Below are 19,387 nucleotides of genomic sequence, written 5' to 3' on the forward strand. Positions count from 1 at the left end.
AAGAGAGGTCATCATGTAGGCTCAGGCTTGGAGATAGTATGGGCCTTAGAGAGCTTCACCTTGTCTATCTGTGGCTTTTAGTGACCCACGAGCATCCTGGGGATGCCGGGGTGGGGGTAGGGGATATCGGGGTCTCTAAAGGAGACATTGTAGAGAAGTAACTGCCGCTGCCTGGAAATTGCTCCTCAGGGGCCAAGCCCATCACAGCAGCTCTCTCTGTGATCTCTTGGTTTTACACAGAAAGACAGAGCCTAGAGTCACACAGCCAGACAGCCATAAGTGGGGTCCCCACCCGCACTGTCTGCATCAAGGGACTGGATTTAACCACAGTGACTACATAGGGAGCAGGTAGGCTGTGACATGGCTCGAGGGAGCACCCCCAAAACAGACACCCCCCTTAACCTTTCTTCTTCCCAACATTCCAGGTTCATTTTCTGGCGACTTCTATCCCCCAGAAAACCTGGGGTTCCTCTATACTTGAGTTTTGGCTCATCCTAGCCTCCCCAGATAAAACCAAGTCCCTCAGTGACAACAGAAATGTCCTCTCGTGGCCTGAAGAGATGGCTCAGTGGTTAAGAGCGCTGACAGCTCTTCCAGAGGTTCTGAGTTAAATTCCCAGCAACCACAGGGTGTCTCAAAACCATCTGTAATGGGATCTGATACCCTCTTCTGGTTTGTCTGAAGATAGCGACAGTGTATTCATATAAATAAAATAAATAAAAAAGAAAAGAAATGTCTTGTGTATGTTTTTTGACCAAGTATCGATTTTGGAAGCCCCGCCCCCAGGGCAGAGACTACTATATTTTTTTATAAGGCAGGATCTCTAATCCCAGGCTGGCCTGGAACTCTCTGCCAAAGAAGACCTTGAATTCCTGCCAGATTTTCTTGACCCTTTTCCCCAAGAGTTCAAATTACAGGCACGTGCCACCATGCCTGATTTATGGGGTGTTGAGGATCGAATCCAGGGCTTGGTGGGTGCTAGCCAAACGTTCTGACAATTGAACTACACTCCCAGCCTTGATATTGAACTTTTAAATCTGTGTCTTCTAAGTACATTTTAAATTTTGACCTAGGGGAATGCAGATCCTAGGCCAGTACAGATCCTGCCAGCACAGACCCGTAAGGTTGGTAAAGCTGTGTATGAAAACACTTGTGAGCTCAGGGGTGTGCGCCTTTATTCCCGGCACTTGGGAATTAGAGGCATACATAGAATATGCCTATATGGAGTTCCCTACATAGAGTTCCAGGTCATCTGGGGCTATATGGTGATACCAGCCTCAAAAAAACAATAGCCAACTAGACATGGTGAATGTTTTGTGTGGTGAGTAAATGGTGGGTCTGTCTGTACACGGACAAAGTGCCTTTGCCACGGCTGATCCAGGCTTCAGAGGTCTAGAAGTGGAGTGGACTCGGGGCAGGATGATTTCTACACTTCAGTTCCCTGTGTGAGTGGGGACAGACACACAGGGCTGGGATGAGCCTCTGGCCATTCTTACCATAGGGTGCTTGTCTCCCACCCCAGACACCATAGCTGCTGCAGAGCAGGGGTGCCTGGAACGCTGCGGAATCCACTCTCAGCACCTGCAGCCCCTCTGCCTTATCTCAGTGGCCAGCACAGATCCCACCCAGCCTCCTGCTCAGAACCACTAGAGAAAGACAATGTCTCAAGGCAGGCCAGGCTTGGCCCTCCCCTGGGACTGATGATGGATGGATGGAAATTCTGGTGAGCTGCTGTAGTTCCCAGGGGCTTTTGGTTTCTTGGTTATTCTTTTCTGTGTGAGTGAGTGAGTGAGTGTGTGTGTGTGTGTGTGTGTGTGTATGTGTGTATGGTAGCAAAGGAAGTAAGATTGGGAATAGTGTGGTGCTGCCTCCTGCCCCTGCCCCCTGCAGCTTGGTCAGTGACGAGAGGAAACACCTCAAAGTCACTGAGGGTGTTGCCCCCATGAATGTGGCTTGCGGAGGTCTGGGGCCAGGAAGGAAGGAGCCAGGATCAGCAGCCAAGGAAGGAAGAGGGAGAGGCTGGGAAGGCTGGAGGATGACAGGATGACAGGCACCCAGAGTGCCCTTACACCAGGGCCTCCGTGCGCAGCCTGGCTTGTCCCTAAGCTCCCTCCCCACTAGCAGCTCCATTTTATGGGATGGAACCTCAGCAAGGAAAGGGACCACAGGGACACGCTCCGAGGACACGGCTGGGACACCTGGCCCCTGACCCCTGGCATGGCACACTGAACCAGGCTGGGCCAGAGCCCAGGGGAAAAGGGACAGAGATCATCAGGGACCTTGTGAGAAGGGCCAGGCAGAGGCTGGGGGCCAGGAGACAGCTTTGCTTTGAGGGTGGGAGGCAAAGAAGGTGGCTCCAGGCTCCCCTGCTTGTGGGAGAAGTAGAAGCTGGACACAGGCTCTGTCCTGTGGGACAGGCTGACAATGTTGACATGGGCTAGCAGATTACACACACACACACACACACACACACACACACACACACACGTATACACTTGCACAGATTATCCACGAGAAAACAGTCAGTGAGTCCCAGGATAGCTTTAGGAGACAGTTCACAGTCCCCTCAAACTTGGCCTAGACAGCAGGGTGGCCAAGGAGACACCTTAAGGAGTCTCTCTGGGTAGTCTGTGTAGGTGGGGGGATGGGAGGCTCCCAAATCACAGTGCTCTCAGAGCAAAATAGCCAGCAGCCAGAGTCCTTCACTCAAGCCTGCCCTCTGGTCCCCAGCCAGTCTTTCTGACTGTTTCCTTGGCCTCTGGCTCCCTGTGACTGAGCCTTGGGAAGGCAGGCCTGGTTCCCAGTCACTGCAGGGCTCAGAGGAACTCGCAAAGGAGCACACACCGCCGCCACTCCTTACACGAGGTACCAGTATTCTAAATATGCACTTCCGGCCAGGAAACCCAGACTTCCTGTTTCCAGGTCTAGAGATCCTCAGGAAGACAGTCCAAGGCTCTAAGAACTAGGCCCAAGTCCTTCTCCATGCAGTGTGATGCTGTTCAGGCTTGGGCACATCCTCCAAATCTCTCCAAACCCGTGATACATACCCACCTTCTGCTCCCCTGAACACCCAAGGTCCTGCCCCTCCCCCCCAGGCCTCAAGGTTCAGGATCAACGTCCAACATTGTTTTGCAGTTTATGTTCTGGCTGGGTCATAGCATCATATGGAAGTCAGGGGTCTGGCTTTATGGCTAACTCCTTTCACACCCTCTCTGGCAGATCTATGCAGCTCCTCTGGCTGGAAGGCACTGACAGCATGCCCATTTCACAGCTGGAAATAGCGAGGCACAGACAGGCACAAAGAGTCGCCTACAGACTCATCTAGACAGTGGCAGAGCTAAGACTAAACTCCCTTCTCTTCAGTTTGGTGAGGAAGTCCACTCAGCCTTGAGGCTCAGGTGGTGCCCAGCCAGGATGGGGCCTTGCTGTCCTGTGAGGGGTGGGGGGAGGTAGAGGACTCTCTGGGGGAACCTGGCTAGGATCAGGTTTTCAGTTACCTCTTAGGACGAGCCTGCACTGCCAGGACTCTGATGGCTACTGAAGGGCGTCTGTAGGTCCAATCTGGGACACCTGGCCTGGGAAACACCACTTCTCCTCTATGACAGAGGTGCCTCCTGCTCACACCCTGAACTCCAATCTATGAGGTTTCCAGGCTACCCGCTCTCTACAGGCCTCAGTTTCCCTGCTAGCAGGAAGAGTTGCTTTATCAGTCAACAGGTACAAGTTCCTGGCTTTCCCCTCTGGCCTTGGAGGCTGGGAACCTCAGCAATGCACTTCCTCATTCCTGTCCTCTCCACACCCCACTCCGACCCCTGCTTCCCCTTCCATCCTTCCCCAGGTCTGGACCTGCTGCCAGCATCCAGCCCTGATACACTCAGTGTGGGGGGCTGGTCATACCACCCCTGACCCCTGCTCCTAGAAGGAGCTAAGAATTCTGGGCATTTATCCCAGCAGACTCAAACATGGCTCTGTGCCCCCCAACTCCACCCCATCCCTGCTCAGGACTCTGATGGCTACTGAAGGGTGTCTGTAGGTCCAATCTGGGACACCTGGCCTGGGAAACACCACTTCTCCTCTATGACAGGGAGGGGTCTGGGAGAGTAGGGGTCTGGTACTGCAGCCCTTAAGAACCTTGGTCTTCAGCCGGGCAGCGGTGGTGCACGCCTTTAATCCCAGCACTTGGGAGGCAGAGGCAGGAGGATTTCTGAGTTCGAGGCCAGCCTGGTCTACAGAGTGAGTTCCAGGACAGCCAGGGCTATACAGAGAAACCCTGTCTCAAAAAACAAAAACAAAAATCAAAAACAAAAACAAAACAAAAAAAGAATCTTGGTCTTACATTTGAGGGAAACTTCACAGGGCTGTTGGAACCCCAGGCCACAGTTACCCTACCCCACACAAGCTAGTGTCAAGGTCAAGCCCAAAGCTACAGAGGCAGTCTTCTGGGGAACGGTAGAGTAAGAAAGCCGTCAGAGTCCCGCTATCAACTCCATTAATCCTGGTTTGGCTCACATCCTCCCTGGGAACTGGAGCCAACAATGCAAACATGTCTCCAGCCTTCCCCCTCCCCCCCCCACCCCCCCCACCCCCCTACCCCCCACCCCCCCACCCCCCACCCCGGCAGGCTATAGACACATTTCACGTTGTCTAGTGGGCAGGTGCACTGCCTGCTGGAACTGTATCCAAGGCTGAAACCTGCATTGTTACCTTCCCACCCATACACCACCACTGCACAGTGACCTGGCAAATATTATGGTTTGTAAGTCCTTCCTACATGAAACTAGAATCCCGCAAGCTGCAGGGCTGGTGCTCAGGTACCTAGCAAGGGGCTGAGTACCGCACCTGCCCCTTCTGGGCAAGACCAACATGGGATCTGAGGCTAGGAACCCAGGGTGCAGGGACTCTGGCTTTGCTTTGTTGTTACTTTGTAAGTGTTTTTCTTTTTACTTTATGCACAGGCGTCTTGCCTGTCTGTGTGTCTATGTACAGCACATGCGCACACTCACACAGGCCAGAGAGGGCAGCACTTGGTCCTCTGGGATTGGAATTGAACATGGTTGTTTACTGCCACATGGGTGTTGGGAACACAACCTCTGAAGGGAGAGCAAAGGCTCCTGTTTTGACCTGCTGCTGCAGGCAGGGCTTTCCCAGTTCAGGACTGGCTCCGTCGTCCCATTCATTCAAACCAGCATCACCTCTCCCAGCCAGCTCCGCCTGCACAACCTTAGATACTATTTTAATTCACGTTTATTTTTAGAATCCTCCGCTCCTACAGTGTGGATGTGCTGAGTAGTTAGAAAGAGAAGCCTTCCCCGGCCTGAAGTCCTGCAAGGAGACTCCGCAGCCCCAAAAGGCTCCCCCACAAATGCCTGGGATGCTTCATCTCTTAGCTCTCCCAGCTGAGCATCCAGGCAGCTGAGACCAAAAATTCCACTGGGGTAGGGCCAGAGTGACTCACTGGGCTCCCAGCTTGGGGTCAGTCACGGGAAGGGTGGCAGATCCTCCCATAGAGGCTCCTGCTCGCCCTTCCGCCCTAGATGCAGGTGATGAGCACGTCCACCGAGGTGGGCACTTCAATCTCCTCAAAGAGCACGCGGTGGGAGGGCGGCCTGATCTCGTGGGCTGCCCTCAGCAAGCCTTGGGTGTGTTGCAAGAGATTCTGGTTCCGACGGCGGCCGAGTCTGCGCAGCGCCAGAATGGCCAGGATGTGGTCTCGCCTGTAGAGACATAGGGTCCCCACTGCAGAGCGGTGCCCCTGCTGCCCTCCACTCTCGCCTCCCCTCACCCTGGGGAGGGCAGGAGCCCAGGCTTGGGAGGAAGTATGAATCACCCAGCATTCTTGGAGCTGGGTCAGGGGAGGGGGCATGCGCGCAGAAGCTCTGCGCAGAGGCAACGCAAGAAATCGGATCTAGGGAAGGCTCCAGAAACTGGCAGAATACTAGGGAGGTAGAGGCCAGGCCAGGCCAGGTGGCAGGTTGGGGAATGTCCTCACAGTATGCAAGACAGAACGGGCGTGGGGGGGGCAGGGGAAGTGGAGGGGTGGACGTGGGGTGGGGCAGGCACAAAGGGGCACCTTGAGTCACTGCCTCCCCACTGCTTCCCAGCAGCCATCCAGGACCACCCTTGGAGCCAGGGAGGGAGGGGCAAACAGCAGCTGGGGACCCCCCCCCCCAGGAAACTGGAAACTTAGAAGGGGGCTGGCAGAGTCGCCGTCCATATCCAAAATCTACCAGAACAAACAAGCTGTGAGCAGCCGGGAGCCAGGGAAGGGGCTGGACCAGGCGCTTTTAGTGGCCTTTCCATCCCGGAATCTCCGAGAGCACTGGGGAGAGACGAACCGAACCGGGATTTCCAAGGGCTCCGATGACTCAGTGCCCCACACAGCCCGGGATTCTCAGGGCTGTCCAGCCCTCAGAGGGCTTTCAGAGAGGGTTTGAGCCCAAGAGTGGGGCCGCGTCGTCCACAGATGGTGGAGAACACGAGGGAGGGGGTGGCCCGCTTGCCTACACCCGCCCCCACCTGTGCCCCTTCCTCGCGGGCATGCGCACACGGGTCCGTCACGGTTCGCTTCCAGGCTAAGCCACAGTTCTCTCCGCCCGTACGGACCAGCTCGCTCTTCCTCCGGTCCGGTCCACGCCAGCACTCACAGCCAATAGGACTTTGCTGAAGGCGCGAGCGCCAGGTTCCAGTGACCACTCACTCTCGGTCAGAGGCTAATGGGGAAGGAGCGTCTGCTCACCTGATGTCCGGGTAACTCTGTATAAGTGTTTCCAGGTGCCGCCGGATGTCGTCTTTGTATGTCTCGCCCAGGATCTCAGCCACGCACAGGATGGCTTGGTCCAGCCACTTGGCTTCAGAGCCCTAAGGAAACAGGGAGATAGGTGTGTGGTTCATCTCCGCCAAGGAGTCCCTGCCGACAACCTCTCCCGTAGTGCCCAGAAACACCCCTCTCATGTGTTTGCCGCGGGTGGCTTGCCCATAAGAAGATTCCACAGAGTGGGTGGGCATCTGCAATGATTCTGGAGAGTTGTCTTTCTGTCTGCACTGACGGGAAATGCGAGCCCCGACCAGGAAAGTGCCGATTGGGACCTGTCACCAGCAGCCCAGATAAGAGGTTTGGGCTCAAAGTGCGTCCGGGTGGGTCGAGAGGGGAAAGATCTCCCACAGACCTTGCCCATCATAACCCTCACCCCTTCTTTGCCTTCATCCACAAATGTATGCAAATACAATATAAAGTGACGCCCCCACCTGAGCCCGCCCCTCTAGGGTCCAGCCCCACTGCCATTTTCCCTGTGGAGCCTGAAGAACCGCCTAGTGGGAGCTGGGAGCTCTCTTCTCCAGCACCGGCTCCTGCACCTGCTGTAAGGGCTCTACAGGATGAAGGCAAATGAAGAATAGGGTTGCCTGGCTGGGTTTGTGGGCCAGAGACATTGACATTCAGACGCTGCTCCTACCAAGCCCTGGAAGGTGTTGCTAATGGCTTGGGCATCCAGGTTCATCTTATGGGCGCCATTCACGCGGTCCAGGCCACTGAACCTCTCGTGGGGCCTCAGCACCTGCCCCAGGTATTCGCGGACCACGAACCGGTGCACCTCCTGCAGAGTCTCCTGCGAGAGCGAGAGGGTAGGGTCAGGATCAAAGCTGTGGGCCCTGCATACCCACGCCAGCCACCCACTTCCTGGTACCTGCGCCAGTGGTGGGGTCACATGCTCAAGGTGATGTGCAAAGTTCACCACCTTGTCCATGAGGGGACGAAGTGTGTCCTGCGTGAGCCAGCTCTTCGTATATAGCACCTTGAATAGTGGCTGGGGACAGAAGGGCATGGGGAGTGAGCTCTGTTCACCGCTCCTAACTCCCTTGTGCAGTCCTCTTTCCTAGGCACAGATTTGATCACTAGGTCATTCCCATAACACCTCCTCCAATGGGCATGGACTGAGGCTGAGAGTCTTGTCGGGCCCTGTTTAGGGTGCGTGCTGGGTGCACCTTGAGTGAGTCTGGTCAAGGGGTTTTAAGGCCTTATTTCTTGGCTCACCATCCCAGAGCTTGGGTGTCGATCACTGAGCGGAAGGAGCTGCAGTGGGGTGGTGGGTGCTCCCCAACTGCCCTTGCTCAGGGAGAACTCTCGAGGGTGGGGATGGGGAGTGGGGGTGCTGTGACCTAGGCCTGGAGCTTTAGCACACAGACGGGTATCCGCCAGGCACGGAAAGCGTCCAATTCACCTGCATGTCTTGCTGCACAATCTGGAGCAAATGCTTCTGGAAGCTACTGGTGGCAGCCACCAGGGGTTTCTCCAGTTCCTTTATGGTTCCTGGGAACCTGGCCAGAAGACTGGTTCTGGGGAGGAGCCAAGACAAGGGACTAAGCTGGGCGAGGAAAACAGGCAGAGAGGAGCAAGCCACGCCCAGCGCCGCCCCCAGCGCCGCCCCCAGCACCGCCCCGCCGACTGGCCCGGCACTGCCCTGCCTCCCTCATTTCTCGGCGGTTCCCAACCTTCCTAACGCTGCGACAATTTAATACAGTTCCTCCTGTTGTGGTGACCCTGACCGTAAAATTATTTTAGTTGCTCTTCAGAACTATAGTGAAGCATGGTGCAAATACCTGATAGGCAGGATATCTGACATGTGACCTTCGTGAAAGGGGCCGAGACCCACGGGTTGAGAATCGCTGATTTAGACTGCACTGTCCCTGGAGTTGTGTAAAGTAGCACCCGCGGGGGCAGAACTGACTAAAAGGACACCATCAAAGCCCCGAGAGAAGCAATCGTTAACTCTGGCAGCAGGGTGGCAGCTTTGGTCCTGGCTGGCAGCTTTGAGACAGCCCTCCATGCCTCCTGGTGAAGGGACATTGTAGCATAGCCGGGCTGGCACAAACTCTCCAAGGAGCTCCGTCCCTGTCTCAGAGGACGACATTGTCCCATTTCACTACCGAGAAAACTGAGGCTATATCCAATAGAGAGCACTGCCTGTCAAGAACAGGAGCCGGCTTCCTGGAGCTAAGTCTCTCCAGAGCCGAAAACTACTAGCCTGGCACAGTGAGGCAAGATCGGGCTGGGAAGCGGAGCGCCCCGTGATCTTCCTTTGGACACAGGCAGGCCTGGTTCAGCTCCCGGCTGCATGGGCTACTGCTGCACCAGCACACACTTGCCCGTCTGCACCTGGGTACCCTAGGCTTGGGAAGTCACCTTGGGCGGGTGAAGCAGGCACAGTGTATCAGTGCTCATCAAGAGTTCATATGAGCTCAGTCCCCACGGCCTGAGGAAACAGGCTCCGGCTTTGTTAGAAGAAGAAAGAGGCACCGGGATGAAGTGACTTGTCCCAGAGCACACAGTCAACAATGGGCAACGCTGGGTCCAACCCCACAAGGTGGCCCGGATGTTCCCCAGACTAGCTCATCTGCGGGAAGAGGGCACTTGGTGTGGTCTGGAGTGCAGGTATCAGTCTCTGCCAAATAGAGAGGACCTTGCCTTCTGAGGGAAGAGACACCCAGGATGGTCCAGGGTGGGACTGGGGCGGGGGCGGGGGGGGGTTCGAAGGAGAAGGTAAACTCAGGAAAAAGAACGAATGGGATGGAGGGAATAAACCGAGAGCTCAGGGACCAAGGCGGCCCAACCTCCTCAGTCTCCGGTCAGCCTTGAAACCCCTCATTTGTTCCAGGGCCCTAGCCCTGCTGAGCGCGTAAGGCCAAGGCGAAGAGGGGGCAATCCCAGAAGGCCTTGGGGTACCCACAAGAATCCGCACTAAACTTCTTCCCCACTCCTGCCCCTAACCGCCGCTGCTTCTGATCTCTTTTCCTGAGCTCGCGCGCCTCCTGCTGGCAGTGCCTGGCAATGCCCTGGAGCTGGGGCGACCTACCTCAGCTCCACGCAGGCGTTAATGTAAGCGCCCAGGTACCATTCGCTCACCGCCTTCGACGCCAGAAAAGCCTTTTCAAACCTGGGGATCGGAAAGAATCATTCCTCTGACTTCAGGTCTGCGCCCCCGTTGGGTCGTCACCGTGATGAGGGCCTCACACTCAGTCCACCAATGGACCCCACCCATTCCCGGGCACCCGTCCAGGGTAGAGAATGCCATCCGCACCTGGGCACAAAGAGGCAGAGTGCACGCGCGCAGATCTGCAGGGTGGTGGCCTCCAGCTCCGCGGAGATAGCGCCAGCCGCTTTCACGTGTTCAGCTACCAGCTGCCAGGGATGCCACATGTTGAGAGCAGTTGAGTCCCGAACCCAGCCCACCCCTCGCTCAGGTTTTCAGCGGCCCCAATGAGAGAGTCACCACCCCACCCTCCACACAACTACCAGAGTTCACCGGCAGAACCTAGATCTGTGACTTAGCCTGGCCATGTGCCCCAGGAGTCTAGATCACCACACAGGGTCCTCTCTCAGTAAAACTTAGCTCTGAGGCATGGATCTCCCACATGTGCCTGAGTCCTGGACACAAGCCTTCCTTCAGTCCCCTCCCGGGCGCACCATGTGCACATCGATGGACAGGGGCGCGTGGTAGAGGCCCTGCAGCACTTCCGGGTCCTCGACGGCTTCCCAGCGATTCTGTTCCAGCTGCAAGATGCTGTCAAAACAGCTTGTGATCTTGGTCTGTAGGGTTAGGAGTGGCCTGTGGTGAGCTTTCCAGGGGGAAGGTAAGGGCGCCCCCTGCCTTCCAAACTCCATTTTGCGCCTTCGAGGACGAGCGCCACCAGACTCCAGTCACGGTGTACGCCTTACAGGTACTGCCAGCACACCCCCAGTCCTCCACACCAAGCCTCCGGAAGGACTCAGCCTCTGGAGCCCGGAGCCTCCCAGCCTCACCTCTAGAAAGCTAGTGTAGTCATTCTCCAGTCGAGCCCACAAAGCAGGCTCTAGGAGTGGGGGCAGCGGTTCGGTGGGCAGAGCCAAGTCTGGGGCGCCCAGGAAGTCAGGACTGAAAAAGCAAGGGGAGTTGTTAGGACCCAGGCGGGGCTCCAATGCTCCACCAGCTACCTCCTCTCAAACTGGCTCAACGTCTAAAGTCATCATTAGAGTCCTGAACTTCTTCTGTCGACACATTCCGCTCCCCTACCCTCCAGAGCTCTACGCCATCGCTTCCCTTCCCAGAAACCTCTGGAAGGGGCCGACCTCTTGACACTCAAGCAACCAGCTGGCCCTGCTCAGAATGCTTAAGGGGCCTCTGCCAGACTGCTTCCGTGTGACCTCTGCTCTCGTGGGTAGCCTCCATTCAAAGACTGTGCTGTACACGACATCCTCCGGCCCCACCACCATTTAACCCAAACCAGAGTGTCCCAGACAGGGGTTGATGATGGCTTAAGATCACAGGGCAATTTAAAGAGGTCAGGACTTCCGGCAGCCTTCTCCTTTATATGGTCCTGCCTGTAATGAAGCTGGGGCCCATTCATCTGCGGACCTAAAACACCCTTGTTACACAGCAGGTACCAAGGCTGGACACACCCTGCAGGCTGCACTCTGCATGTGAATGCCTACCTATAGGGGGCGCTCGCGGAGTGGCGCGCTGCCCGGCAGGCAGCCGCCCTTTTCCAGAGTTCTTAGGGACTTGCATTGCTGTATGGGGCTCCTGGCACTGGTGAGAAGCGCACAAGAGAGACTTTCTAGCTTTGGAACCTGTCCATGGGTCCCTTAGGAAAGCCTGGGATGGGAGCACACAGCCTAGCGCAAAGAATGACCAAGTCCCCAGTCTTCCTTGTGCCATCGCCTTTGCCAGCTATGGGGAAGGAAGGTGCCCTATGTTCTTGTAGCCGTTTTCCGAGGTCTCCTGGTGGTTAATGGACCCTGCTCCTGCCTAAAATACCCTAGCTCAGGCCTCACCTGCCGTAAACATTAGCAGCCCAGTCTAACAGCACATAGAGCTGCTCACAGCCGCGGGCGTCTCGAGCCAGCTCCTGCAGGCGCTGGGCCACAGCGCTGTGGAAGGCGTGCAAGTAGGTCTCCCACACCGGGAAGTCGGTGGCTTCGTAAGCGGGCTGTATCTCTAATCGCACCTTCTGCAGGTCGTGGCGAACCACGCCACCGAGCTCAGCCAGGAGCTGGGCTAGGTCAGATGAGCCCTCCGCAGCCCCTGGGCTGACTTTGGCGCCTGCCTGCTGCACGCGCTCCTGAGCGCTGAGCCGCACCGCGTCCTCCCAGTGCTGACGCCAGTGGCGAGGTGTACTCAAGAAATCACCCTCGGCCTGGGAGGTCTGATGGGCCTCCTCTTCCAAGTGCACCACTTGGGCCAGTTCCGCTAGAGCGTCCCGATCCACGCCTTCGGAACTCAGCGCCTCGCGCACAATGGCTCTGATCTCCGCAGCCATTCCGTCGTAATGCAGACAAAGGTCCATAGCGCGCCGCGCATAGGCGGTGGGGTCCTGGGTAAAGGTGCGTGAGGTTTTGTCGGCTACCAGCTGCGTCTCCAGGTACCGTAACTGTTCAAAGGCCTTCACTAGCTGCCGCTCAGTGATGAGGTCTGCCACGGATTTACTTTCTGCAACTGCAAGTGAGGAAGGGAGCCATTGAGAGGGAGCCACCTGGGGTCCTGGTACTAATCCAGATTTCTAGGTTGCACTGGGAGCTTTGGGCTGGGCCGCCTGGCCACTGCCCAGATGTCTTGTGCACAACCGAATTGCTCTACCCTCCAGAAGTCCCTGCTAATAGTCACATTAGAAGGAACAGTGTCAGGACCCCAAACCTGGCTGAAAACAGCAATTTGGGTTAGTTCCTGACTGCCCAGCTGGCCATATTGTAACCAGTACCTTCTACCTTGCACCCTCCACCCCCAGTCATCTCTTCCATCTCTACTGAGCTGGTCCTGGTGACCTCATATGTGGCTGTAATTACAGGTCTAATAGGGTCAGAGCTCGGGCAGGGCGTGTCCTGCCCTTAAGCCCAGAGCCAGCCTCTCTGCTGTGCAGTTCTCTTCCCACCCTGTGTTCAAGGAGTTCTCTACTGTGGCTAGATCCCTTCTTCAGAGTCCAAGTTCCATTGTCCTCCCCCGACAGTCCCTTAGCTGTTCCTCCAAGTAGTCATGGCTTCCATGTGCCTATGTGACCCCTAGGCCAGGCCTAGACTCATGCCTAGGATGAGTTTGTTTAAGGGGCCAGGCTTTGAAAGGCCCCGCGCATGGTTTATAGTTCTACAGTCATGCAGATCTGGGTTCAAATCCCACCTCTTACTGGTTGCTGTAAAACACCAAGCAAGTCACTCAGCTGAGCCTGATGTTTCTCATTTGCTCAGGGGCAGTGTCGGGAGGAAAGGGCTTCCTTTGCTAGATACTAAAAGAATTTGTGCAGAAGGCAGAATTTAGGTGAATTAGGCCTCAAGGAGAGTCTGTCAGGAGACCCAGCTCAGCTCTGCCCCCTCTGCCCTCTGTCTTCCCTCATGGTGTTGTGTGGGGCCTTACCTGCCTGGGGTCCCAGATCCCCACTCTCCATGCCAGTGGCTGCCTGCCTGCTGACACCATCTGGGACTCCGGAGGGCCTCTCTGGTCCAGCAGTGCCTTGGGTATGTCCCACAGTTAGGCCTTCATCTATGGCCCGTCTCAAAGACTTGAACAGGAGCCGGGAGCTGCGCCTGAACAGGCCTGGGTCCTCCTTGGGCTTGTCGGCTGAAGCGCGCAGGCTGGTCCGGAAAAGGGTGCGCTTTAGCACACCCAGGCTGGGTCTCATGCCGTCCCTGCTGTCCCCATGGTGCACGCTCTGCTCTTTCATACTGTTGGACTTCCAGGCGCCAGCAGGTAGGCTCTGCGACTTCCGAGGCTCCCTGGGGCTTTTAAGCTCTGGCCCGGGGTCCCCCGACTGTGGCAATGGCATCTTGGCCGGCCGGAGCGCTGAGGGCGAGAACACAGCTTAAGCGGCATGGAGGGCGACAAGCCCAGCCCAGCCCAGGAAGCAGACACACAAGCCTGGCTAAACTCTGGGGCTCAGGGGGACCCCGGAACACGGGGCAGGAAGGCTTTGTCTCATCTGTGGGAAAAGAAATGTCCGCTAGCTCCTGGGTTGGCCAGAGCCTTCTGCATGGCCAATGCAATTGGTGTTAGGATGCAGACACCTTTTCCCAGCTTCCCGCGCCTTCCCAGAAGGCTCTCTCAGGTGCCCATCCACCTTCACCGAGCCCGAGTAATTCCCGGCTGATTTCGAAGGAGTATAGAGCATGCTTATTCTGGGAACCAGCCCAACCCACAACCACAAGGGCAGGGCCCAGCACCCACAGCCCAAATTTTCGAGGATTTTAGATTCTAAGGCCTAAACTTCTCCCCATCCCTTCCTCCCACAGACCCTGCTTTAGCCCCTCCAGAGATGTAGGCTCACCCTTTCAGCACAAAAAGCAGGATCACTTCTCTCTTCTCTTCAAACAGGAAGCTTCTTAAGAAACTTCCCTTCCTGGCCTTGGATCTGGAGGATCTGGAGGCGGGTACAGTGGCGCCCCAGGGCCCTAGCCTCGGTCACCCAGCCACTTATCTTCACCACACAGCCTGAAGGGAAGGTGGTGGGAGGGGCTTCAGGTCTATATTTAACCTGGAGCTGTGGAATCCCAACATATTTCCTACCTACTGCACTCCCCTCTCTTGCCGAACCCCAGCCTTCATCACCCGGGGTCTGTGTGGTGGATCTCAAGAGCATGGGAGACACCCTCTGCCCAGCCCCCTGACAGGCATCACCACCACACTCCCGTTAGCCAGCAAAGCCTGGCTGTTTGCTTTTCTGACTGTATGTTTAGCTAGGGGTGGGAGAGAGGAGGCAGCCTTCCTGGCCACTGGAGCCTCCTGCCCACCACATTGTGCAAGTCAGACATGGTGGGGGATGGTACTGGGCCAGCAGGCTCCCCACTATGCCCTTCGAGAAACTGCACCAAAAAAGGGGCTGGATGGGGCTGAAAAGATGATTCTGTGGTTAGGAGCACTGCTTGCTCTTGCAGAGAACCCATGTTCAATTTCCAGCGCACACAGTGGCTCTCAGCCATCTATAACTCCAGTCCCAGGGCAACCAACATGCTCTTCTGACCTTCGACGGCACTGGGCATGCACACGGTACACAGAAATCTATCCAAGCAACACACACACACACACACACACACACACACCAAATAAATAAATCTTTTTTAGAAAGAAAGAAGAGGAGCTGGGGAGATGGCTCAGCCGTTAAGAGCACTGGCTATTCTTCCAGAGATTATAAATTCAAATATCAGCAACCACATGGTGGCTCACAACCATCTGTAATGGGATTCGATGCCCTCTTCTGGGGTGTCTGAAGACAAGCTACAGTGTACTTATATATAGTAATAAATAAATCTTTTTTTAAAAGAAAGAAAGGCAGGAAGAGAGAGAGGGGGGAAGGAGGGAGAGAGAGAGAAAAAGAAGGGAGAAAGAAAGAAAGAAAGAAAGAAAGAAAGAAAGAAAGAAAGAAAGAAAGAAAGAGAGAGAGAGAGAGAGAGAGAAGAGGCACTGGAGAGGTGACTCAGTGGTTAAGAGCGCTGACTGCTCTTCCAGAGGTCCTGAGTTCAAATCCCAGCAACCACATGGTGGCTCACAACCATCCGTAATGGGATCTCATGCCCTCTTCTGGGGTGTCTGAAGACAGTTACAGTGTACTTAGATATGATAAATAAATAAATCTTAAAAAAAACAAGAAAGAAGAGAAGGAGGAGGAAGGAGAAGAGGAGGAGGAAGGAGAAGAGGAGGAGGAGGAGGAAGAAAGGCTGACCCAACAGAGGCATAGCTCCTGGCCCTCTTCAGAGCTTCCTACCATACCAGGACAAATCCAAGTAGGCCAGAGTCCTGGGTGAGTCAGAAAGCAACTGCCCTTCCCTGGGACTTAAGGCATGCTGGACAGAGGCCGTCCCCTAGGGTCTAGCCCTCCAGCAGGGTATCTGCTAGAGTCAGCTGAGGCCTGCATTTCTGGAGCTCCAGAGGCCACCGGCAGCTTCAAGGAAGCCCAGGAGAGGGAGGCAAGCTCAGGTGATTGGCTGGGGCCTTATCAGCCCCACCCTGACCACAGGTCATCATCCTGCTTGGCACCCAGGTTCAGGGACCCTGCCCCACACAGACCTGACGTTAAATAACAGTCTTTGCCCGGCCTCCTCCATCTAAGGTGACCTTCTGTGTCTACTGTGGGAGATGGAGCCTGGCTCTGCTGCACCACAGGGGTGTCAGGAAAGGATAAGATGGGCCCTGCCGTGGTTGGTACGAGTTCACCTTGATTTGCTAAGCACTGACTACGTGCCCGGCCCAGTGCTGACCCAGACGTGATCCTCATGACCCCCCTGAGGAGCGTTATCTGCTCTGCTGAGGAGCCCAGTGCTCAAAAGGAGGCAGGATGCAGCCTCAAGTCACTCAGCCTGGCCCACCATGTCTCTTCAGAAGCTACGAACAACAGGTGGTCTGTATGTGCTCCTGACTAGAGGACCAGATGTTACCCCAAAAGAGTTCTTTTCCTTGTGAGGACCGCAAGGCAGACTTGGCAGTCCTTGCCAGGGAGCTGGGAGGCAGATTCTGGATATGGAGGGGCAGCTGGACTCAGGAAATTTCATGGCAGGCTGCACAGGAATCTTTGGGCTCACAGTACCCACCCACCTTCATATCAAACCAGGCCTGTACCAAAGGGCCATCGTGGCCACCAGACTGCCCCTGGCTGCCACCAAACCACTTTTGGCTCTGCGGCTCTTGGCAGCTTCCCAAACCATTCTTGCCCTGCTCTTCTGTGAGTCCCCAAAACCCTCAAGCCACCCCAAGCCCTATAGCTTGGCATTCAAATTCTTCTCTTTCTAGGTCGACAACTCTGCTTCATTCCCGGGCGTGTATGTTACTCTTGTTAGCTCATGGGACCCCCCTCCATCCTGCTGAATGTGCCGACTCTGGTCTTCCCTTGAGCTGTGTCCCCTCCTGATCCCCTCTCTCTTTAATCTACACACTGGACCTGGCTTTTAGGACACAGTGCGTTTCCTTTGTCCAAGGAATCCTCAGCCCCTTGTCATCTGCTCAGTGGCTTCTCAGGGCTGTCTCTACTGTGACAGAGCCTCCTCCAGGATCAAGAATCTGTCTGTCTCTTCTCTCTTTCACACGTGAGTACAGTTCAGAAATATGGACTCTCCAGTGTGGGTGGGTATCCTACCCAAGGCTGCCCTGGTCAGGTGTCCTTCTGGTGCCCACCGGGGTGATCTGTGGCGTCTACCCCCATGCCATCCCTCTGCAGCCATAAGGCCTGTCCTGGTCCTCTATCCCCTGTTTCCACTGCTGTCACTCCCTGACTAACTTGGTACTAAGCTCCTGCAGATCCATGCCAGTCTGGGCCCTGAGCTCACCTCTTTCCTGGTCGGTACCAACTGCAGGACTAAGTACGGGAAGTCAGCATGGCCACGAGGTTAGGTCTAGAGCTCCCCTACTCCCAGCCTGTTTCTGCCCTTTTCTAGACCTTCCCTCTTGCACCAACTCCCATTCTCTGTTTCTCTCTGGGACAAATTGCATCCTTCCTCCCCACCTACCCTAGGACCCTATTCCCCGTCCTTCAAAGACCCAGGGACAGCCACCGCCGGCAGGCTGCGGTGTTCGTGACTTGAACCCTTCCCTGAAATCTGAGTCCTTTCCTGAAAATATGGAACAGGGCAAGACAATATGGTTTCAATCTTCCTCAGTGTTCGCCTTCGAGTTCTAGTTGAATCAACAAAGCAAGGAAAATCAGTAAGAGTTGCAAATGCCCGAGAGGTGGTCGGATCACCGTTCTAATTGGTTATAGCTGCCGGCCGGGAAACCCAAGCGTGGTTATTATGGGAATAACAAGAGTTTAGTAAATTTCATATGTTGATTTTGCAAACACGATCAGTAGCTGTTCTATGTGCCAGCCAGGCCTATTTTTAAAACGACACAGGCTCCCTTCACAGTTGCCGAAATATAAAGAGCCCTGGTAGGCGCCCCCACTGGAGTACAGACTTCCTAAGGTGACACACAGGCTCTTCTTCAGGCCTGTCCTGCTTTGCTCTCCTGGCCCTCTGCGGCCCAGAACTCATCCCCCTCCAAACCTTTCTGTGAGTTGCTCCTGCTCTTCCTGCTGCCAAGAATGTCCTCCGGCTCCTCCTCTGAGAAGCCTTCCCTGACCAACTGAGTCCTAGCCCACAGCACACCCTCTTCTGGGTCTAGCTCCCGCTCTAGATAGTAGTTATGTGATCTGCCATCTTTCTGCCACTTGGCCAGGAGTTCCCAGAGGGCGCAGAATGGGTCTGGCCCAGACTCATGAAGGGGCCGATAAATGTCAGGTACCCAAGGAATGGTGTGGCCCAGCCATGGCTGTGAACCTGTGGTACATCTATCTACACGTAGGCGTTCTTCAGCTTTGCAGATCTTCATGCTGGTCCCAGTGCCTCCTTGTGTGTGTGTGTGTGTGTGTGTGTGTGTGTCTTCTGTGTCTGTGTCCATGTCTGTATGCCTCATGGATGTCTCTGCTCTCTGCAAGTGTGTATTGTATGGCTGTCTATATATTCGGATGTGTGTATATCTTCTGTGGCTGAGCTGGTATTCTAGTTCAGCCGGCCTGGGCTTAGAGCCCAGACCCTTGACCACAAAGGCAACTAACAGAGTGAGAGTAGTCCTAGCCTCTTGGGTCCCCACCCGCGGCCACAAACACCCTCGTATCCTCCTGCCCCACCTGGCTGGGTTGTACCTGATATGTGCGCAGACAGCTGTACCCAGGCAGCAGGGGTCCTAGGGAAGCCAGCCAAGCAGGATCCTGAGACCAGGTCCAGGAGAGAGGCTGCCAGCACAGCCCAATTGGTTGACCAACAGCTGGGACTTCCCAGCCACAGGACCGCCCACTCTCTGCTCGGACCCCATACTTTCGCTTTCTGAAAAGTCCCACCCCTTTCATTCCAGAGACAATCACTCCAACCTTTGATCAGTCGCAGTCCTGGAGCTTGCCCGAGCCTGATCCGAGGCTTGACAGGGAGAGACCGGGGAGGGGAGGCTAGGGAGGGCCTTAAGGGAGGCCAAGGAGGTGGAGATTAGTGGAGGAGAGGTTAGGGGGGTGGAGCTGGGGGAGGATGATGCAGCAGCGGGGGCAGGAGCTGGTGGGGACCACTGAGGGCTGTCAGACCCTGACTGCTGCCAGAGGTAAGCTAGATGAGAGGCATCCACCCCCTAGTGCCCAAGCCCAGAAACACTCCGCTCTCCAGGAAAAGGGTTTCGTCTGGGAAGTTCACTCCAGTGCCCCTTATGCCTGCCAGAGCCGAGAGGCAGAGAGCAGATACCAAGACCTGTTAGGGAAGTTTTCTGTGACGCCTGGAGGACCAGGTGTGAGCCATACACTACTCCTGATTGCTGGTGGGAGAGGGCCCGAGGCACACAGGGGCTCAGGCTCAGGAATGACAGGCAGCCTTCTGGGCAGATGCAGCGCAGCGTGAGCCTCCGCGTGGAGGAGGGGCTGTTGC

At 55.8% G+C, this 19,387-nt stretch overlaps 1 protein-coding gene across 5 annotated transcripts; it reads right to left on the minus strand.

The window, feature by feature from the left end:
• Nucleotides 1-5,226: 5,226 nt before the first annotated feature.
• Exoc3l4 (exocyst complex component 3 like 4) lies at nt 5,227-18,907 on the minus strand. Of its 5 annotated transcripts, XM_052184982.1 has the most exons (14): nt 18,625-18,762; nt 14,284-14,447; nt 13,377-13,802; nt 11,807-12,467; nt 10,796-10,907; nt 10,460-10,582; nt 10,074-10,174; nt 9,849-9,929; nt 8,217-8,331; nt 7,683-7,802; nt 7,452-7,604; nt 6,737-6,858; nt 6,228-6,319; nt 5,529-5,714 (listed from the first exon to the last, which is right to left on the minus strand). In XM_052184982.1, the coding sequence occupies exons 3-14, from the start codon at nt 13,783-13,785 to the stop codon at nt 5,626-5,628; spliced, it is 2,178 nt and encodes a 725-aa protein (XP_052040942.1). In that variant the 5' UTR covers nt 13,786-13,802; nt 14,284-14,447; nt 18,625-18,762; the 3' UTR covers nt 5,529-5,625. The 5 variants fall into 5 exon arrangements, with proteins under 5 accessions (XP_052040939.1, XP_052040938.1, XP_052040941.1 ...); XM_052184979.1 differs by lacking the exons at nt 6,228-6,319; nt 18,625-18,762 and adding an exon at nt 18,850-18,907 and having other exon boundaries at nt 5,227-5,714; XM_052184978.1 differs by lacking the exon at nt 6,228-6,319 and having other exon boundaries at nt 5,227-5,714; nt 18,625-18,760.
• Nucleotides 18,908-19,387: the final 480 nt, after the last annotated feature.

Source organism: Apodemus sylvaticus, chromosome 6 (genome assembly GCF_947179515.1).
Source record: "Apodemus sylvaticus chromosome 6, mApoSyl1.1, whole genome shotgun sequence".
Taxonomy (NCBI): Eukaryota; Metazoa; Chordata; class Mammalia; order Rodentia; family Muridae; genus Apodemus; species Apodemus sylvaticus.